Source organism: Vidua macroura, chromosome 3, assembly GCF_024509145.1.
Source record: "Vidua macroura isolate BioBank_ID:100142 chromosome 3, ASM2450914v1, whole genome shotgun sequence".
Lineage (NCBI taxonomy): Eukaryota > Metazoa > Chordata > Aves > Passeriformes > Viduidae > Vidua > Vidua macroura.
This window is the reverse complement of record NC_071573.1, coordinates 13,041,858-13,064,967: the sequence shown is the minus strand read 5'-3', so window position 1 is coordinate 13,064,967 and position 23,110 is coordinate 13,041,858. Positions and strand designations below refer to the sequence as shown.

The 23,110-nt window shown below is 37.6% G+C and overlaps 1 protein-coding gene across 1 annotated transcript in view; it reads left to right on the top strand.

Annotated features, from left to right (window-relative positions):
• Positions 1-751: 751 nt before the first annotated feature.
• Positions 752-23,110, top strand: part of TTC27 (tetratricopeptide repeat domain 27) — a 113,811-nt gene continuing 91,452 nt past the window's right edge. The window contains exons 1-6 of the mRNA XM_053974470.1: positions 752-964; positions 3,772-3,949; positions 9,271-9,400; positions 17,274-17,414; positions 20,114-20,216; positions 22,489-22,653. Coding sequence (XP_053830445.1) covers positions 877-964; positions 3,772-3,949; positions 9,271-9,400; positions 17,274-17,414; positions 20,114-20,216; positions 22,489-22,653 — 805 coding nt within the window. The 5' untranslated portion in view covers positions 752-876. The remainder of the gene's footprint in view (positions 965-3,771; positions 3,950-9,270; positions 9,401-17,273; positions 17,415-20,113; positions 20,217-22,488; positions 22,654-23,110) is intronic.

Below are 23,110 nucleotides of genomic sequence, written 5' to 3'. Positions count from 1 at the left end.
TGTTACTTTACTGGTTTTCCCTGAAAATAAAAAGCACAAAAATCTCACAATAGGAATTTTTATAATATCAAGCTTGTGTTTGGACAGGTGCTGAAATCAACATCGGGCTAGACCAAAGCACGATCCTGAGCTGCCTGCCCTGAGTGTTGGGCACCTGAGCCTGCACCTGCCCAGGATCCCAGAGGATTCTCCACAGAGGATGTATAGATATCTGAAGGGAGGGTGCCAAGAGGATGGAGCCAGGCTCTGCTCAGTGGGGTCAAGCAATAGGACGGGAGGCAACCGGCAGAAACACAGGAAGTTCCAGCTCAATGTAAGGAAGAACTTCTTTACTCTGGCTGTGACTGAGCACTGGAACAAATTCCCCAAAGCAGCTGTGGAGTCTTCCCCCACTGGAGGTATTCCAGAACCGTCTGGATGCAATCCTGTGCCATGTGCTCTGGGATCACCCTGCTGGAGCAGGAAGGTTGGGCGACGGAGGTTGGACCAACTGACCCACCGCGTTCCCTTCTAACCTGACCCCTCCGGTGGTTCTCCACAGGGAATCGCCCAGGCAGACTCCACATGGATACGCACGCGTGCCTGCGCCCCGCCCCGCTCCCTCACAAGCCGCTGCCCGGGGGTCAGCACCGCCCCCGGCGGCCGAAGGGACCTCCCCGGCCATGGCGGTGCGCGCGCTCCCCTCACGCCGCCCTCAGCGGCGGCTCGCGGCGGGGGCGGGGCCAGCGCGCCCTCCCGGCGTGCCCCGCGCCGCTGTCATGGCGGCTCCCTGCGGCCGCTGTCCGCACATGGGCTGAGGGCTCCTGCGGGCAGCGCGCGCGTCTCTGTGGGCGCGGGGGTCGCGGCGGTGGCGGGGCGGGCCCGGGCGGAGGGACCATGCTGGCCCTGGAGCGCGCCCTGCTGAGGGGCTTCCTCAGCGCCGCGGAGTCCCTGGAGTGGAAGCAGGGCGAAGTCGCGGCCGCAGGTGAGGGGAGGTCCCGGCCCGGCGCGGGGAAGGTGCCCGCTCCTTGTGCGTGTCCGGAGCCACCGGACTGAGCCGGGGCCGCGGCTGGCGGCTCCCTCCTCCCGCGGGTGTTTTCACCTCTGGTGCCCTGACAGATCCTCGTCGAGCTCCCAGGGCCTCCTGCCCGCGCTGTAAGAGTGGGGGAGGCCGTGAGTTTGTCAGGCTGGAGGAGCGGGAGCGGCACTGCCGGCAGGGCTGAGGCGGCAGGAGCGGCCGGGCCTCCGCAGGGTTCCCTTGGCCGCTCTCGGTGCGAGCGGCGGGGGCCACGGCCGCAGCGGTGCCGGTCCGGCAGGCGCCGCGCCGCCCGCCTGATGCCGGCACTCGGGAGGCTTTTAGACACGGGGCTCCCTCCGGCTGCCTCCCGGGTGAAAGGCTGCCTGCCTGTTGGAACTTGGCAGTGAGGTGGAACGCGCTCTTGGAGCAAAACGTGGGAAGGAAGAGTCTGGCACGAGCTGCCTTTTGCATATTTATTAGTTACTCGGTCACAGTTGCTTGAGGGATCAGTGGAAAATAGTCTCTTGACGGGACTCGGTTAGACGCAGCTTTCTTGCAGGGGAGCTCAGCAGCTCTTAAAATGTAACCTTTGTCATGTAAAGGTACTTCCATGTTTCAGGCGGACTAAAATACTCAAGTCATGTGGCAGGTTGTAGTATATTGAAAATCTCATTTGTCCTTACCTAGGCACTTACAGATTTTTGGAAAAGAGCCATACAGAGCTAATCAGGTCTTATTTCATTATGTGACTTTTCATTTGGCCTTAATTATTGTACTGTCCAGGAATGGTAGCTGATGTGACTGACATCTGTCACATCTGTCTTTTCAGCAAGGGTTGGGCATGCTCTTTACCACGTGGAGTTTTTCTGATTGTTTTTTTTTTTTTGTTGGATTGTTTGTTAGCTTTGGTTTGTTTTGAGGTGCTTTGAGTACTGTGCTGCTATAAGATATGGGGAAAACTTGTTGAAGAAAGGCATCTTGCAGTAGAGATAGAAAATGGTGGGTTTTGTGATGATTCTTAGTCATCATTTACATGGACCCTTCTTATTGATGATCCTGAAAATAAATTTAAGAGCTGTGAGCTTGAATTTGTATAGTGTCCTATAAAAAGCTACACACATAATCAAAAACAGATTTTATGTGCTTACAGTTATGTTACTGGAAAGAGAAGAACCTCAATATTCCTCATTCATCATCACATGTCCTCACAGCCCATAGTTATTCTACAAACTACAGCATTGCCTGTCTGGGCAGCTATAATCCAATATAAAAAAGTTGTCATTTGGTGAGAGAAAGTCTCTCTAAAGAATAGGTTGGAGAAAAGTCTCTTGTTATTTCCATTCTCTCTGAGGGCATGATGTCGGCAGCATTGTGGAACCACTGGTATTCTTTTGTGTATGTCCTTCCAGGTACAGCTTAAAGTATTTTTAAATAATGCACGGCACATGTTATCTCTTATACCATTCAGTAGCTCATTGTGCAGAACAGAAGTAAACTTCGGTCAACAATGTGGTGCAGAGATTTTAGAATGAATGAATCTCTGTCACCCATTCCTACAGAGTCATCCATTGCTGTTATTGAAGGTGGTTCTGCCGTCTGTGTTCCTGTATTTCTAAAATTTGAAGTACTTGTTTAGCTGGATGAGTTTGGGGTTGATATTCATATCAGTTCTTTGCACAGCTGCTGCTTGTGTGGATCCACAGCTGTGCCAGTGTTAAACTGGTTACCTTGGCTGCTGATGTTAGTGCAGCTACTGAGTGCAGGGAGCTGCAATCCCCAGCTGGAATCACAGACTGATAGTGAGGCACTTATCCTGTGCTGACCTCTGCATTTCCTCAGCTGAACCATCACCAGCACCTGCATCATCTGGTCCAAAAACAGTTAGTGCACCTGCATGAGTTGTAGCCACAGCTGCAGGGTAGGCAGATAATGGTTTTGCTCAAGAACAGCAGGTTTTAACATGGCCAGATTGTTCCAACAACTGCTGTATTGGTTGCACTGTAGCATATCTGAAGATAGCTTCTGTGAATAAAGTTGTAGCCTGGGTCAAGAACTTGATGGGTGTGAAGCTTCTTAGAAATATATAGCATTTCTTGATTTCCCTCTGTCTTGAAATCAGGCTTAAGAAACTGTCATGGGTCTAAATCCACCTTAGTAATTACTCCTAAGAATCTGCTCCATGTGTAGACTTTTCATTGAGGTAGTATAGTTACCATAGGAGGTAATTATTTTGTAAAGATAAAATCTTATTGCCCATTGCTTGGGGGTATTCTAAGCATGTAAATGAAGGACTGAGCAGTTTCTGCAGTTTTGCATAAGACTGAATTCTGCAAATATTGAATCATTTTTTGTTGCATTTCCCCTAAGTAGATTCTCCGGTCTGTGAAATTACTGTCTTATCTATAGGGTTTTGCTGTTCATTTAAAATATTTTGAAGGAAGAACATCCTGCTGTTATAAGTGAAGTATCTTAAAGGCTATCCATTTATTTTTCCTGAAATTTCAGTGCAAGTTTTTGTTTTACATTCATCTGGTCGTTTCTGCAAATTTTAATTTAATAATTTTAATGCAAATTATTTTGAATAAAGTGACACCTGCTAGTGATGCTATTGTGTTTCAGTGCAACTGCACTTTCCCTGCAGTGTAAATGAAGACACATTCTTTAGAAAGGGAGTGGTAGATATTTTCATTTGAATAGGTTTAATAGGTATTGAAAGACAAAATTGTTTGAAAGTTGACACTGATTTCTGTGTTGTTTTTTTGTTTCTTTTCCAGAAAGTGGATCATTGCTGCAATTGATGTTTGATGGGAAATACAAGGCAATATTTTCAAATTCAGCCATTCAGAATGTTTTCAGTGCATCGTCTGTGGCAGAGGAGAACATTGACACTTACTTGGAGAAACAGATTCTAGCTTACCTGGATTGTTCTGCAGAGGTCGATAACGTGGAAAGGTGGAAATTATTATTTATTATATGAAAGTTAAATAGAGGCTATGTTTGATTTTTACAAAAGGCATTAAAAAAACGTAGAATTTTTATAGGGCCTTTAAAATCTTTGTAGTGACAGGAAAGGAGAAAACAAATTTCTTGTGTTATTTCCCCCCGGCTCCCTTGGGCATCTGTTTGTTACTGTCCAGTGAAAGAAACAATGATGGTGTGATACAGGGGTTTGTTGAAGACATTAGCTTTATTTACAGTGATTACCTCAGAAGGTTCTGGTATAAAGAAGTCGCACATATAAATTCATTTGGCCATATATCATCAAACAATTAACAGTTTTCTCTCTGAAATGTTGTATTACATTTATGTGGCTGCTTGAAGTACTGTGTAATGTTACTGTCCAAGCAATGCCTGTATTTCTAAGTCTGACTTATAATGAGGTTGTTCTGCTCTTCTAATGTAAAAATGAGTAAGGTGTTACTCATGGGTGCTGTTCATCAATTAATTATTTTCTTCCCAAGACTTTCTCTGATAGAGTCTCTCTTAATTGTACTGTATGTGCTAATTGTTGCTGTTAAGGAGTCTGAATTTACTGTTTACAGTTTGCTGTGTAAATGATGAACAGGCTGAAAACTGACATGCTAGGGATAGTAGAAGCAGAAAGCTATGTGTGTTGTGTGTACATATATATTGGTATTTTAAAAGGTAAAAAAGTTTCACCAAAAGATATGAGAAGATAAAGATTAGAAAATAAAAGAGGAAGGTAGTTGTTAGCTGTTAGTGTTGGCAGAGTCCAGATATGTGTGTTTTGGTATGACACACATAAACCTAAGAGTTTTTACTAAAATATCAGAGAAAAAAAATAGTTGGCATGTTGGAAGAACTGAGCTGAGATTTGTTCGTGATCATAGTGTGTCAAAAACTCATCTTCTGGTGTGGTGCACAATACAATGCACTCCTGCTTTCTGAGTTAATGTTCAGAGGTTTTTCCCATGCATGCTTTTTGCTAGGTGTTTCTTGTTTTGTTTTTTTTTTTCCTTATTTTGCTGTGCTGTTACTGTTAACTAGTAGCTGGATAAATTTTTCAATATTTCTTGATTCTGTCACCTTGCGGTAGTTTGAATAATGTGACAAGGAAAGAAAAATCAGTCAGGACTTGAAACAGACTCAATCCTGATCTTAATTATTGCTTCAAATATGTGTTGCTGTCTTTTTAAGCCATTCAGTTTCTTGAAGGTAATCACAGTCTGTATCAGTGGAACTTTATATGTATCCTGCACTCCTAATGCAGACAACAAAGGAATTTGTTCCTTGGTTGCTCACGCTCCAGCTCTATGGTCTTTGTGGTTTTTCTTTTTTGCTCTGCAGTTTTGGGCTGTATTAGAAGCCCCCTTGCCAGAATATATGGAGACAGATCTGCAATATTTAGCATTTCAGAAGCAGACAGAGGGTTTTCTGCTCAAAATTATAGCCTGAAGTTTTATTCAAAATGAAAGCAAAGGGTCTTCAAAACCTATCAGTGTCTGCTAGAAACAGTTTTGTTGGTAGCATCCAAGTGAATTTTTCAAGCTCCATTAGTAATAATTTAAGAAGTTTTGGGGGCTGAAGGAAGTAAGTTGTGGCTTTCTCTTATACAAAAACTTCTACTGAAGTTGCTTGTCTGAAAGACAGATAATTTCCTATTTTAGGTAGGTGCTGCACAGCACTTTGACCTGTACTATCTTGGTCTCCGATGACTTTCTGGATTAAAATGTGTCACATAGTTATTTTTCCTACCTGCAGACCCTATGTCCTGTGAAGGCCTTATGGGAGGAACCTATGTAACCTTTGCATCCAGACTTTCCATTGCTTATGATAAAACTTGGGGGGTTCTATATTTTTAATGCCTAAAATGTAGTTTTCTTTTTCCACTGAGTGATTCAAAGGAAGTGCAGCAAACTTCTTAAGTTCTAGCCCAGAAAATCCAGTAAGACACTGATTTTCTTGTGACTTTCTATAGATGGGATAAGTAAAAATAATTTTTTTTTCTTGAACTGAAAGTTGTAATTCTGGAGATTTAAAAACACATGAGGAGTTTAATTCAATTGGAAAGAGAAAGTTGCATAATGTGAATCTTATTCTTTTTTGCACAATATAAACAGTTTAAAGGATGGCTTTGTAATAGTGTTAAAAGAACTCTTAAGGAGTCCTTTTTCTGAAGCTAAAACTGAGCTGCTTGAGGGCAAAACAGCTCAAAATTTGGATCTAGATGGTAATTTCTTTGGACAAGTTCTCTGTAACTTTTTCCACTTTCAAATCTGTGGTTTTGTAACAAAAATGATCTTGCAGCATTTTAAAAATTGGTGCAACTTTTCTATCCTTTAAACTGATTGCCTTCTTTTCCCTGCCCCAGACACATTTTCACTATGGCACTTTAAGCTTTTATGTCCTAAAATTTAAGCATTCCTTATAATAAATGTGTTGAATAGGATATTTTTTGTTTTACTCTTTTCCTGCTATTGCTACTCACTTCAATGCTTAAAAGCAATTTCTACAGAAAATGTAGCTTCATGGCTGCATTTTAATCAGCAAAATTTGGAGGCTGAAGCAATAGGATATGTCTTAATCATGCAGAGGGGGAATGCCTTTTTTGTTTTTTTTCCTGAGCTCCGTAGGAAGAAGGTGCATTCCTTGCTTGATGTACAGTTTGATTCAAAAGACTGGAAGGAAATAATGTGCAGGTTCCAAAATCTAAAGGAACAAGGAAATGAGCTCTAACACTGTTTTCTGTTGAGCATGTATTTACTATTTCTACCTTACTCAACATATAAATGAATACCAAACTTGGTGAAAGAAGTCCATACAGTAAAGCTTGTTATGATTTCCCAAACTGAACACAGAATGGTATTCTCATGGAACATCTCATGGTTGGTTAACTGGTGTGCTGTTTGTAATGAAAACTGAAAATGAAGAAATTTTTGCTGTTTCTGCTGTTTCTTGCTTTGATGTTCTTGAATTAAAAAAATAGCAGTTAGACACTGAGTAGTTTTGGCTACTCTTCTGCAATTTCTGGCATCGCTAAGAAGTACAGAGACCTGTTACCTCTTAAGCAGAACCTGACTATTGAATATTTTTTCTTTTATTTTGTTTGTAAATTCTAGCATTATATGCACATCCATTTTTTTTTAAATACAAATGCACTGTTCATTATTTTTGAGGAGCATTTGATACAGCAATATGGATATTAAGCATGTGATTCTGCATCATGAAGAATGATTGGACTTGGTGTAAACAGTGTTAAAAAAAAGGCAGCAAAACCCCCATTCACACAGAGAAAGGAAAAATGAGATGAATGGATACAGACATATATCTAAGGATAAATGCAAACTAAATTTTGTAGATCACTCTAGCAAAGGGGACATTCGCAGCAATCTCTGTGTTGCTTTTCAGGCAGCCTTTGGGAGGTGAGAATCTGCAGGTCTGCATTGTAAGTGTGAAGGGCAATCAGGGAGACAGAATGCATTTTCTTGGAAAAAAAAGAGGGGATAGGCAAGGGAGATCAGCATTTACAGGGATTACAGCTTGAAATTGGTTTTCTGGTACAGAGTGAGTGATAAGGAGACTGGGAGTTGGTCACGAATCTGAAAATGTAGGAAAAAAAAATGGTGATGACAAATTTAACAGTGGAAAAACAGTATCCCAGCCAAAGTAATGGATTTTTTTTTTATCAGTTTTTCTGGAGGCATTCTGCATGAATAAAACTGTGTCTCTTCAAGCAAGATTGCTTTCCAGATAAATATCAGTAATGTTAAAATAAACAAATAAATTGTTACTAGTAGAAACTGTAAATTATAAAATAATGAAAATGATCTTCAAAAGACCAGAGTATCAAATCACAGTGCAGGGATGGTTGATTGCTCTGTATTACCTTTCAGAAGCTTTGAAGTATAATTTATCATGGGAGAAAAATTAGGAAATTTATGCCAATGTAGATATTTCATGTGTAGTGGTAATAATTTAGTATACAGTAATTGTTAGTGCTTTGTGTTCTTGAGTTATTTGGAAGTTTAATGGTGATCTTGGTTATGTATTCATATATGCATATTTTGGAGCAGATAGTTACTGGCTGAATAATGACAGCCAGTAAGTGTTACCTTGTCTTGTTCAACAAGAACTCTTTATGCCAGTCCTTGTTCTCTCACTCCCCTGAAACATGGTTTTGTTTTTTTGGGTTTTTTACATTTTCAATTAAATGTTCCCCACCCCTTCTTTCCTATTGTTCTGCATCTTTTGTTGCATTCTTGCCCACCAGCTGCTGGTTTGTGTGCAGCTTTTCTATTTTGCTTTGGTTTTTAGGGGGTTGTACAACACTTTATTTTTTTGTTTGATTGGAGCGCTCTTACATCTCTAAGTTTCTGCTTTCTGATGCAAAAAGAAAGGACTAGATTTTTATGTTTCAGTTATGCTCCTTAACATTCCAGTGTTTATATCAAACCTGCACAGTTAAAATGCTAACTTTTTGTAGTTAGGCCCATTTTCTATGTGTTAGGGCCTTTGTCAATAAGGTTCTGAGCCATTAAGGTATCATAAAACAAACAAGAAGTTTGTATATAAATCTTAAAGTCTACACCTGTTAAACTAACTATTAAATTCTGAGAGATTGTGCCCTGCCTTCTGCAGACCACATAGACTATTTGCTAAAGAAATCATAGTAATATAAAATGAGCTTAGTCTTGTAGACAAAGAAAATTTTGCCATACCTAGTTTCAGAAATGAAACAAAGTCTCTTAATTTCATCTTTCAATAGATTACTATTATTTAAAGAAAAGGCCACGATGAATTAGATATTATTTACTGCCAAAGTATCTGAACCAACTTGGAGGGAGTATCCTGAATTTTTGATTTTATTTTCACTCCCTCTTATTAAAAAATTAAATTAAATCAACAGTTATGTCAAAACAAAAATAAACTTGCTCTTTTGGAACATATACTATTGCAGTGTTTTTTCTGTGAAAATGCTGAGAATTAGATATATCATAAGAAACTATAACAACCATGCAATATGCAAATATTGGATTATTTGCATCCTTTGCATGTCTTCTGATCTCTGATAGTTCTTTATAGCCTTAAATTTTGATATATATACTCCACCTCCAAGATGTTTGGCATTAGTTGCAACCTTTATAAACAAACATGTTTGGAGTTTCCTCTGTGCATTCTTGAATTCATTTACCCTCCTCACAGGAGAGTGTTTTTTTTTTTTGGTTTTGAGCTAGCACAAGATTTAATCAGCTCTTGTAGCCTTAAGTGAAAATGTAAGATGTTGCTAATTGCTGTTCTTATCTATATTGCAGGCAGAGGCTGATATTTCTGCTTGGTGTGGGGAGTTTGCAGCTCTTTGTTCAAAGCAATTGGACTGGGCCTCCTGTTCAGTTAAAGCTTCAGGATTTTTTGCCGGCTGCATTGTTACAGAAATTCTGTGAGGTAGGTTTGGATTTTAATAAGCTGTCCTTTTATTGTCACTGCTTTTCACAAGTAACCATAACACTGTGTCAGAGAAAGCACATCTGCAAGGTGGGGTGCTAGAATGAGTTTCCGTAATCATCAATCCTACTGGCTGCTATTGCAGCATCTTCAGTTACATCAGCAGTGTCCTAAAAGTAGTTACTGTTTCTCTACTTAAGATATTTCCTGCTGGAAATGTTGGGTTTGGATGGAGAAGATATCTTTAATATAGGCATTTACTTAAAGGGCATTTGCAATCAATAAACTTTTTTATGTGTTTATTTTGGGATACATTCTTAGCTGGATCGAAGAAAGATGTTTATAAATGGCTTATAAATTTCCCCTCCATAAGGAAAGGTAGAAGTTGCATATCTTGCAAATAGCAGAGTATTTGGCAGATGGTAACAGTAGATTTAGATGCTCAGTATCCTTTTAGGCTCCTGAATGCCAGGTGAGTTGAGGTAATATAAGTACAGAAATGCTAATTTATATAGAGCTTTTGGAAGCAGAAGGGAATGTAGGAGATGAAACTGAGGACTGTCAGTTTTATGTAGATTACTAACCAACACCCTATCTTCTTTTAGTGGAGTTTGTGTGTTGTTCCTCATGGCAGTACCACAGTCCAGACTCTCCTCACATGGGGCTTTAGCACAGCTTCTTGATTTTTCTCTTGGGGTTAAAGCTGTGGTAGAATACTGACTACTGCAGTGTGTCAGTGAAGAACGTATCAGTAGTCTCTGTTAATACTAAATCTATACAGAAGTGTGAATTTAGAATTTCGCTAATAGGGTATGGACCATGAGCAATGTAAGTGCTGTAAACTGTGAAATGAGGGGAAGTTGGAGTATATTGAAAGTTTCATGTAAAACTATTGGCTCTGCTGCCTTACTGTGGCTTGTTTTCCATAATTCATACAGTCTTGCCTTAGGTTCATTTGCAAGATTGTATTTCTAAATAACTATTCAGATACAGTATTGCTCCTGGTTTTTAAAGTAGGTGCTTGTAAATTTGGTTGATCTTTTAGTGATGGCACAGTATGCATAGGTAGGCTTATTTTTCGCATGATTTTTGATACTTGAAATTCAAATCTCAACTTCTGATGACTAAATCAGTAACAGTAGAAACCAAGCGTACTAAACCTTTTAGGATGTGAAATGAGCAAAAATTTTGAAGTGTGCTACCTCTGAAGGGAAAAGTATTTAATTTTGCCTTTATATGTAGTAAAAATAATAAAATCTAATTTAATTGATTCTCTTTATAATTTGTTAATAATATTTAATATTATAATACTGAAATATTCTTACAAATTCTGGTTTCTGTTTACTGGAGAACTCTATATTCTATGTTAGTGTGTATGCACAGGTTGCAGTTTAATGCAGTCTGTAGCCCTAGATGATGCTCATAGGATTGCTGTCACTGACAGAATTCAGAGACCTGGAAAATACAGTGTTCATAATTTCTATTAACCATTTCATAGAATCATAAAATGTTTTGGCTTGCACGGCACTTTAAAGATCACCCAGTTCCAAGCCCCTGGCCATGGGCAGGGACACCTTCCACTAGACCAGAGTTCCATCCAGCCTGGTCCCTCTTTCTTGTAGGTCCCCTTCAGGTACTGGAAGGCCACAATTAAGTTACCCCAAATCCTTCTGTTTTCCAGGCAATTTCATTTAATGTCTGGAAGAATGAGATACTAATTCTGTGTTGAGTAAGGAAATACATGATCTCTGGTTTCTGTTATATTTCTGCAGTGACTGGGAATGTGATGCTTTGAAATACGTTTGCTTGTGCAGGGGTGGTATTGCAGAAACAAACTGGAAAGAGCTTATAAAGGAAAAGAGACTTTATTTCTAATGAGGGCTCCATCAATCTTCCATATTGCTTCAAGGTTTAGCTATTTATGCATTCAGGCAGAAGTTTAACTTTATTTCTATTACTGCTATCTGTATTGTCTTCTGACATGTTAATGTTTTTTTTTCCCAAGAGCACTACACACTTACATGCTAAAATATCTTCTATTCTAGTTCTCTTCTATTAAAAGTCTTAATTCAAAAGGTTTTGATTTATGTTTTATCTTCATGTAGTTTTCATTCAAAGGATTCTTAGTATATGAACACTCTGTAAAAATTAACATCTCAGTAGTCACATTTTTGTGTTTCCTTTAATCCAGCTTTCCTCTCATGCATATGCAAATATTCAACAAATGTGGGTTAAAGATGGAACTCGTAACTTTCTATGTCTATTGTAACATTCCATATTCTGTCATCAAGACTGATATAATCTCTTTTTACCAGATCATCCATTTCCCAGGTTTTCAAACTAAAATGATTTTTTCCCACATGAAGGTTAAAAAATTATGTCTTTGTGTTTCTTTTAGCCTGCTCTAAGTAATGTCACTAAATTTCAGCTTTACAATGTCTCATTTATTGCAGGAATATTTTAAAAACTGTCACTGTTATTTTCAGAGCACTTTATTGGATTAGTCTTTATTTCCAGGGTATATAACTACTGCCATTTCTATCCTTGGAAAGTTTCACCTCTGGATCAGTGACATAGCTTCATTTTTGCTCCCAGATAACTTCTTTTCTTACGAGTGCAGTAAGGCTGAATGAGACTGTAATTAATTTTAGTGAAGAATAAATAAAATAGCCTCTTTAAGATGAGTTGCTAGTAGGGTCCTCTTGGATGTCTTCAATGAACAATATTCATGAGTATGTGGCTATTATTTCCCTTTCTTCAAATTCAGTCTAGCCTTCTCTCTAAATTATGGTTACATTCATGTACTCTATTAAGTTTTCATTTTATGTCCTACAGAACTCACTTGTGATTTTCAGAGCCCACACAAAAGTAGCATTTTATTTATTAGATGTATTTCGGTTTTCTAAAATAACTGTGAGACTTTACCACACCACTTAATAATCTGATTGATACTATGCTGCATTTTTTTAATGAGTGAATGTGGTAAAGGAAGATTTAAAAGTACTGAATTCTAGTTAAAATGGATTAGCAGTTCTTGTTTTGAACCTGTTGGGGTTAGACTAAAGCATTATTAATGAGCTCAATGTTTAAAGTAAGTGGATTATAGTAATAGGCTCCTTGTGTCTTAAAAGAGTTGTCACTGTCTCTGCATGTAAGGGAATAAAAGATACAAAACTGTTGAAGTTGGAGCATATTTATTCTGCCTTATGTTTCAGAGCTTCTGTGTATTACCTCATAGAGGTGAGCTCAGTATTTTTAGTGGATGAACTGGAAAAGAATGTATAGTAGTACTGATGAGGACCACTGATGATTAAAAACATTGAGAGGACAAGCTGCTTGCTGCTTTATTTGTTGTCTGATTTCATATTCACAAATAGAATATATCTGGTAACAGTGAGAAGCTCCATCTGAAAGATCTCGGTCTGTTAATTGGCAATGCATGTAAACAACTGGTAGGAGTCCTCCAAATGCGTCTATCAACAGTTCCTGCTCTTCTTTTTCTAGCTTCCAGCTTGATCCCAAAGAATAAGTTTTGAAATACATTTGAGTAATTTTTTTCCATGTGTTTTTATTACTCTTTCTTTTATGCATTATTGATCCTTTTGCTGGAAGAGACTGAAATAGTTCCACACTTCTGTTGGTATCTGTAGCTATGTTCATAATTAATATGAAAAACACCAGTGTACTATGTAGCACTACTGTCTCAAATTCAGTATGATTCCTTGGTCTTGTTAATCCAATCTGTTGTGAATTCATTTTCAGGCCCAGATGCTTGGCTTCTATTAGCATGCACTAGCTAGGAAGAAAAAAGTCTGTGCTTGACCAGCAAGATACAGGCTTTGAAAATGATGCAGATTTCTCCCTCTTGTGGGGAATGTAAGGATGGATGACAAAGGCTAAATCCAGAGGCAGAGTCTTGTAAGCAAAGATAGTCTGCTAAAGTAGCCTACAGTCTTGCCCTGCATTCCCTTGGTATGAATATAGATCAAAAGGGGGAATCTTAATGCAGGCACTTGAAAAATACCCCCTTAACAGCAGAGCAAAGTCACCCTCATAGGGTTTATGAACAAGAGCTTTCATAACCAAAGTACTTCTTTGACATGTAGTACTCTCAGGCAAGATTTGCTTGCACGACCTCACCATGATTATCTTTAGTCTGGACCTCAGCTTTCCATAGGTTACCTGTTACTGATTTGGCTTGTAAAACTGGAGACAGCCTCCTGTGCAGTCTTACCTCCTTTTCAGCAGGTTGAAGAGAAAAGCAGTTATAAATGAAAGCAGTATTTCCATTGCCTTCCAGTCTAAAGAGCGAATTCTGTTTTCAAGGCCCAAACCTTTGGCAGGTAACCTCAGTATATCCTCTGTTAATCTGGAAGGTATCACCTTAGCTTTGCTAAATGACAAATTGTTGTGCAGTAGTCTTTTTAAAAATATGAGAAGTCCTGTATATATATCTTAGTATCCACATACTGCAGCTTCCTGATTCGATAATTTCTTTGTCTACATCCCACCTTTGCTTCCATTTAATCAAGTTTTCCCGATCCTTTAGCCTGGCTTTGTCTACTTCTTTATGTCTGCATTTACCTTTTTATATATAGGGGAAGGATCCCCAAGACAGAAAGAGCTGATTGAATGTTACAAAGGCCAGAATGATTCCCAATATAGAAGTAAAAGCATTTTGAATGCTCACTTTGATTCTAGTCGCTATCGTTAGCAAGAAAAGAACACTAATTTGTTGTAGATGTCGGCGAACCCAATGGGAAGAATGATGATGTCTAACTCTGTTTTAGAAGGCTGAATGATTGCTTTATTATAATTATGTTATAATATATTAATATGCTATATAAAAGAGGATACTAAATACTACATGCTACTTTCTCTAACTATTATATCTAACTCACAACTCGTGACCCTGTTCGCCAGAGCCCAGACACAGGTGGATCTGATTGGCTGTTAGGCCTAAACAATCTACTATGATCTAACTAAGCTCTCACTCTGGGTAAACAATTCTCTAAACACATTCTACAAGAGAAAAACAAGGAGCAGAAATAGAAATTGTTTTCTCTTTCATTTCTCTCTGTGCACTTCAATAAAAAATCTTGACAGAGAGAGAAATGTGCTTGCCACACTAATTCCCTAAAGTAAAATTCTTATATACTCTATTTTTAGAGCTATTGAATGTGAATGGCAGGAGCTTTCTTCTGATTTTTATCATTACTCAGGTGGCTCCAGTTGTGCTGGGAAATACTTTTGAAAACTGTGAAAATTGAAATATGCAGGAGTACTGTCCAGCTTGCATTTGATTTAGGGCTTTAGTAGTAGTAACTTAAAAGCGGCCATTAAGATACTGTTTGGAAGTTGAATATAGAAATAGCTGTGCTTCAGAGATTAAAAAATATGGATCTAGAGTTGAATTGAGCTTAATTTGTGTGTATTTTGTGTGTTAATTTGTGACGGTCAAACAGAACCACTTGCAGGTTCAGCAGAAGCTGGATGACTACTCCAGTGATTTCTCTGCATATGTTATGAAGTAATTATGTAGTATATGTTTCTGTGTTTTAAGAACATTACCGCTGAATAAAATAATTATACTTTGTGATGACAAGTTTGATGAAGAGTAGAAAGACTCAAAAATCGAACCCAGGTTTGCTAGGTAAGGAGCATTATATTAGCAAATCTAGGGTTGTGGCTATTTTGAGATACATGAAATTTTGGAGCTACAAGATAGGTTCAACACATTATATATTTAGGTGTTTAAACACAGGAACACAAGCTCAGAATTTCTTTTTGCTCGTAGCCAATGTTTTAGAGATTTTGGTGGACTTGTATTCTCAACTTTGCAGTCCTTGAAGCCATAACACCTTAAACATCTACTTCTTACTTAAAGCTGTTCTCTCACCTTAAAGACTACCTCAGGGCAGTGAATTCTTCATGGATAATGCAGTCTTAGAGCATAGGCTGGAAAAATGAATGTTGGTTTAGACTTTCTCAGCTAAAGGTAAAGGATGTCTGCTTTTCTGGATGGGATTTGTTTAATGAAAAAGGACATGGATTTGTTAAAATAGAAGATAGCAGTTCTTTGGCTCTGGGACTCATTGGCTTATTTTCAAGGCTTTAATATGTCATCAACTTTCTCTTCTTCCTCCCCCATTCTTTGTCAGTGTTACATTGGCAGGACTGAGTTTTGTGGTGAAAGGACTTGAAATGTGAATTTGAGATTAATTTGTTACTACAGTGCTTAAACAAGTACAGATAACTCTAGCATTGCAAGACTGTTTTTGAAAAAGGTTTTATAACAAATCTCCTTTGTTTACCCCTTGGGTATTTTAAGTGTGGTCTACTTTGATTGCAGAAAGAATCAAAAACATGCAGATAGGAAAAAAGTTTACATTAAACTGAAAACTGTATTGAGTGTCCTGCTATGTGTGTGTGTGTATTTGAAAAATTAATCTTTAGAAGTACTGATTGATGAATTTCCCCTCTCAAAATTACAGGTCTTGATAAGGTTTTTCCTTTCTGAATGGCCAGAGGTGCAACATATCTGGTATATTTCCAGTTGGCAGTTTCTTTCCTTTATTCTCAAGTGGTTTATCTGACTATTGTGATCATAATTTTCCACAGTGGGATTGAAATGACTGCAGTGACATCATACAGGAATTCCCCTTTGTCCAAATCATTGTCTACAAAATAAAAGTATTTTCAATGCTAATGCAAACTAAAAAAACCCATAGTAAATAAGTATAAACTTAACAGAATAAACTTAAAGATTACTCTGTTACTAAAAAGTGATGTTGGAGATTCATAAAGCTTAACAATTTTTGTCTTCAATATAACCTGTTGATACAGGTATTGAAAAGAGGTTGAAATAACTCAGGAATTACATTATTTGTTAGTTTAAAAAGCTGAAATATGATTCAAGTAACTTATACCTTGGTTGTGTAGACTGATTCAGATTCTTTCTCAGGCAAGTGACTTCAATGCAAGCTGTCATTTAACCTTCTGTTGTGCTTTCTGCTCTCCATTCCCCTTTCCTGCCTCTTTTATACCAACTGAAAAGTAAAGCCCTACTTTTTTGTTCATTAAGGAAATCTGTGATATGAGAAGCAGGAATAGACTGATAAATGGACATCTCCCTGAGCCTGAAGATAAGCTGCTCAAATGCTTTCATTGCATTAAAAGGGAGGGGAGAATAGGTGACTGTCAGATGACAATCACCACTGAGAGAGTCCCTGGAGAGCTACCTCAGGCCCATTAAGTGAAAGAGTTACTGTAGAGAACATCATACAGGAATGCATCCAAAGCAGAGAGAGGTTTTTGTTTATCAGACAAAGGGAATAAGGGCTCTCATATTGCTGCTCTGATGCCACTCCAACAGGAAGCTCCCTCTGGGGAAAGAAAATGCTAACACATACTGACATATAAACACTGTGGGAATATCTAGTGTGTTTCAGTGCTGTAGGATTAATTTAATTATAAAATTGTTTTATTTCTGTGATTGCAAATTGAATGGCATGGATTAACCAAGCTTTTCTCCTTAGATCACAGAAATGGTTATATTACTGGAATGTGTTTGGGGTTAGTTGACTGGATGACACGTGCATTTCAGGTGGGAGGAAATCAGTGTCCTGCAGGTCATGTTGACGTCATGTATCAGGACAGCAAGAAAGAAACAGTGCAGAATTTACCATGATATGGTAAAAGGTTGAGACTCCTAGAGAGAGGTTTTGGTTTTGTTTTGGTTTTGCTTTTTGGGTTTTTTTTATGTTTTGAGCAGGCCTTTTCCCTAAATACTTTAATAGCTTTTTTTTTCTGTTCTATATGACATTATTTTTTAATAAACTTCCTGAAACTTGTTTTTTTTTCCTTCTTTTAGCCAAAAATGCTGCATGCAACTGTTCTGAAGATGCTGGTTCTAGATGGTGAATCAGTCTATACCTTGACTTCTCATCCCATTTTGCTGCTCATAGCCAGGATAATCCTTGTGAATTCAAGACACAAACTCGCATCTCTCCAGGTAAGTACGTGACTAATGACTTTGACTACCAGCTACTCCTTAATTGGTTCTCTCGTTTTCTTCGTACCTCATTGAATCATTCTGACTTCTATTTCTTTTCCTGTTGCTCTGAGGTTCTTCTCTCTAAGAAACAATTAGGACAAAGTGCAATTAATCACAAATATCTTCTTCTTAAAGATAAGCTATTTACTCACTGTCTTCCCCAAAAGAGAGGAAAGGTGTCTTCATTAGCTGGAAAAATTAGAAAATTTAATACAACCAACTTTATCCAGACACATACTTTGTGATATTATTAGTCAGGGTGTAAGCTGGGAATGCCCAGTAATGCAGCTTGCATGTCCTATACCCTTTTTAACAAGCTTTTGGACACCCTTAACTACTACTGTATGAATTCTAACTCTGAATCTCTGTTGTGTATGTGTGTTAAAAACAAGCAGACATGATGAAGCACCTCTTTGAGGGTCTGTACCTCCCTTGTAGTTTGGCAGCAGCCTGGTTGGTAGCAGGGCTCTCTGGAATTGGGGGGACTTTTAACAGCAGCAACTTCTCTTTATTGAATTCCAGTTGAACAGAATTTGGCTAGAGATCAAAATGCCACATGGCCTCTCTCTATGCTTGGCTGACAACATCCATTTCCAGCTGGGGCTTTGTATGAGTGATGAATTAAACTGTGTGGGAGATGTTGGCTGTACTGCATTTCTGGAAGCCAAGTTCTTCCATCGTTTTCTCTCTTATTCACAGATGAGTGCTGTTGAATTTCAGCAACTGGGTCAGTCAGAGAAACAGAAAATGTACCTGGTATAGAAAATTCCCCTGATGCGTCCTCTAAGAATGACATAATGGGAAACTTTATTCTACAGGGTTGAGGTTCAATTATTTTTGTCTACATTAAGTTTGAATAGTAGTTCAAAGGCAACAACTGATAGGAGCTATTTTCATCAAGAGGTTGGTGTAGCAATTAAAGCTTGCCCTTCTTTTTCTTTACAGCTTGATTCAAAGGTGGCCTCTTAATACTTTTGCTGCTTTAATTGTAGTGCACATAAATTTAAAACAGGGTAAAATGCTTCAAAATGTATTATCTAAAGCATTAATAAAGCCCTGTATGCTATTTTACATGTAAGAGTAAATGCTTAAAATAATCTGCTAATTTTCAACTTGACTCTCAAAAAACATTGCTAATAGAATATTTTACACAGCTCAGCTGGCTTATCTGAAACTTTAAAAATATATTCTCACCGATTCTACAATTTCTAAGTGGTAAGCATAGGGCCTCAGGACATTGTATCATTAAACTGAATACTCTGTTGTGTGGGAAAATTAGTACTTCATTGTATAAAGCTAAACTCAAGTAGTTTGAAACTTGTTACTTAAATTGCCTTTAGGTTTCTAAATAAATGATGAAATGTTGGGATCTGACCTCTTTGACAAAGCATGTTTGTGTGCTTTACTCTGCCAGCTTGATATCAAAAGTCATCTTTCATTGCTCTTGGAAATAGATGCTATTACTCTTTTTGATAGTTCCTTTCTAGGGACATTAGAATCAGCTCCATGTAATTAGTTTAGATGTTTGTGCTTGAATACTGCACAACCCTTAGGTCAGTCTGAAGCATACCTGCATAAAAAGTTCAGAAGATGGCTGCTTCTGAAGCAATCAAACATCTTTCATAGAAAATGATTGGTGTGCTAGCATCACCAGAATAAATAGTAGTCATTAGAGCCTCTGTAGAGGTGTGCTCTACATTCACAGATTATAATTTTAAGTATAATTTTGAGACTAGAGTATTAAAATTAATTTTTCCATGCATTTTCTCCTGTTGCAACTAGAGAAGAGGTTAAGAGACTGTGGGGAATTTATGCTCTGTACACACAGCTTTCTAAAATCAGGTATTTCCTGGGCTGTAGTTCAACTCTGCCTGCTGTAGTGATTGCTTAGTTCAGTAACATCTTTGCCCTTCTGAAGTTCAACATACAGACAATTAGGAATTTCAATTGTGATTGTAATGTGTTCTCAAGAGCAATTCTGCTCCTATTCTGCCTCTCTCAGGCTCCTTTATGCTGCCACTTGAAGAAATAAAAAAAGGTCAACAGAACAGGAGAAAATGCATAGAAGGATGATAGTGAATTATCAGAAATACTGATGGGCTTCCATACAAACAGTAACTAAAATAGTTTAGGACTCTTCAGGCTGGAAGATTGCTGAAGAATGAGATCATGGCTTTCTATTAAAATAATCTAAGTGACACAAAAGAAGATAAGTAGGAAACAGCTGGATTTGGGTTTTTGGTTTTATTTTGGTCCTTTTCTGTTACAAGAGTTAGGAGCTATGAAATCAAAGTAGCAAGTGGCTGCTCAAAAATAAGTGCATACACTTATTCTTTTTTTTTGCTGTTCACAGCATTTCTTACCAGACGGTGGTACGAAGGATTTGCAGGGTTCAAAGAGCAGTTAGAGAAATTAATAGAGGGAAAATATATCAAACCCTTGAAGCACTGTCAAACTGCTTGGATATGTTCATCTTTACGCTAGGTTATGAGGTTTTTTTAAAATAAAATAGCTATTTTAGACAGGTTTGTATTTTTTAGAAACTAGAATTGAATAGACCACAAAATCTATATTTTAAAACCACTTTCCTTTTTTTCTTTTATTTTCTTTAAGGTCTATACTTATTATGAACTTGAAGTATCTATATTTTCTTTCAGAGTTTACCATGGTGGACTCTAAGATGTATAAATATTCACCAGCAGTTGTTGGAGGAGAGATCACCTGAGCTATTTACTCTTGCCCAGGCCTGTATAAAACAAGGTATATTTCCAATTATTTGTTTTATTGGCTTGCAGCATCTCTTTTAAGATATCATAGGGGAGGGGAGTTTGTAGTCGTAACTGTTAAAATGCTTATCAGTCACTTATGTAACTGCAATGAGTAGAGAGGGAACAGAATTTCACTTAAGTTGGCATGGATTTGTAAGGTACATGCTGTTTTTCAGCCTCTAAGATGAAAATGTGATCGTAGACAAAGGCTTTTTGACAGTGACTTGTTTTGAGACTCTTGGATATGGTTCTCAGATATAGATGATGTAAAATACACCTGATTATTTAGTGAGTTTCTTTCTGGTAGTTTTTGCTGTCTGTTTTTCTCACTGAAACCATCTGGTATTTCAAACAAGTACCTTCATATTCCATAAAATAAATACTTTTAAACCTTTTGTTGTCTTTGAGTAGGGCTTGAATAACCCACTTGCTTGTCCATATAAAGTTCTCAAGAAAACTTTGTGTTAGTTACTAGAGAAAAAGGCCTTCAAATTCAGGAGAAATTATATTTTTCTCAAGTGTTAGGTCAGTATCACCATCTGAATAGAAGACAGCTGCAAGGATTTCCTGCTGTTCTGAAGCAGCCATTATGCAAAACCAATGGGACTTGGTGCAGTTTCCCATCGCTTTAGCCATGTGCCATACATGGTATGGGGTGCCAGAAGGATGTCATAACTTTGGGACATCAGTGCCACATACTGCATCAGTACTAGTAATGATGTGAAGCTTTCCTCAGAGGTCCTTGAAGTCTCAAATTGCTTAAACCTATCAAGCACTGTGAGTAAATTGTGTTTAGGCAGTGGTGAGATTGTTTCTCAATGTGCCATTTGAGTTCAGCCTATGGCTTTAGCACAAGTAATCTTGTATTCAGCTCATTGAAACTCGCTAGCTGTGGAAAATCTAGTTGTAATGTACAATTTAACACTGTAACCTGACTTTTTTTTTCCTTTGAAATTATATTGGGTCACTCCATTCAAAAGTTGTGTTTTTGTGTGGTTTCCACTTGTACCTGCATATCCAGTATTTTGTAGGCTTGGAGTAATATTTTTAAGTTGCTAGTTTGTGGGTTTTTAAAAAGAATTTTTAAATCTCGTCTTTGAAAACGTTGTTACTAGGCAGAATTTATCTATGCAAATTTTGATGTAGTGAGTTTAAAAAGCTGTGTAAAAACTATATTCAGACTTAGCATCTTTCTGTATTAAGTGAAAAGTTTCGAGGATTAACAAGTACTAACAAAAAAAAAAAAAAAACAACCTAGGAGGTTTAAACAGTAAAATCTGTTTGTGCTAGATTTGACTGCCAATCTCTAAATTAAAAAAAAAGCAAAAAATTTTCAGTGAAGATGTTTAAAAAATCTTTGATAATGCTATTTTATATAGTAAGACTTTTTAACACCATTAATAAAGATTATTTGAAAAATTAAGCATCCATTGAGAAACTCAGTGCTATAACCAGGCAACCAGTCCTTTTTAAGTACTGTGATGCTGTAAGCTTTTTTGGAATTTTTATTATCTAAATATTTTTGCAAAATGCAGAGAGAAAGCATGAAGCAAAAAACCCACTTCCATTTAAGACTAATCGGCATGAATAATTTTCAACTTAATGGTCTGTATTTGCAGGAATATTCTCTTGTAACTTACTGTACTTTGGTAGAACTTAAATATATAAGAAATATGTATGGCTGGATGAAAAAATGTCTAGTCTTCTTTCCTAAAGACTTCAGATCTGTTCACAAAGGTATTTTCTCCAGTTCAGATGCAGAACATGATCTTTACCACTCAGGAAGTCAATAATTATTTAAAAAACAAACAAACAAAAACTCAACACACAAACAAAAAACAACCAAACAGAAAATGTCTTATGAAACCTAAGCCACCATTCAATGCTCAATATGCTGTTGAAACTTTAATTTGAAGCTTTCTACTTAAGGGGTGGGTATTAGCTCAATATTTTGTTCTTATGTTCTTTAGAAGGTCCAATACAATAAGAGTTATTTTCTGCAGAAGTAATATTTCCCAGTTCAGCTTTGCTGTTAAATATAAGCAAAGATTGAACATTTCTTTTTTTTTCTGGTAATAATCCTTAGATATAAAACTTGAAAAATGCTTTAAATCACATATATCTTCTATACACTGACAGTGAATTTTTAAATGTGTGAAGGTGTAAAGAGCAACAGACTTTCTCTCATGCTATATTAAATGTATTTTTAAAACACCATTCTCCTGAACTGCATTCTTATCTCTTTTCTTTTTCTTAATTTGCAGTGACAGAAGCAGAAGCTTTGTTCACAGATGGTGAAAGCTGGCACTTAGCAGTTCAGTTCCATCTTGAGTCTGCCTACACGTTTTTGTTTTACTATGAATATAAAAAAGCTAAACACTGTTTCAATATGGCTAAAGACATAACAAAACTGCAGATTAACCTTACAGGTAGGGTTTACTTTGCTTGTAAAGTCTAAGAGGATGATTGCTTGGATCAAACTAACTTATGGCTTGTTGGGATTTTTTGTGACATATCCAAGGAATAAATAACTGTACTTTGAAAGAGCTTGATGTTTAACAGGTAGGTCTTACTTGTCTTCCAAGAATTAGTATTGCTTGGAAGAGAAATAGGACATCTAGTTAAAAAATCAATTCCGAATGGTTATTTGAGGAGTTGGGGTATTATAAGCCTTCTTTCTAGTGTTTTATGTCAAATTCTATATCTAGTTGCATCTACTGCTGTCATGATGAATATTTTTTGTTTCGTTTTGTTTGTTTGGAGACACTTATAAAGGTGTCTGCATGATGATTCGATGCAGTCTTTCACCTTTTGTGCCACTAGCTTAGATCTACTCCATGTAAATAGCTTTTAGAAGTCACTCCAGGGACTGGTATCATCACGAAA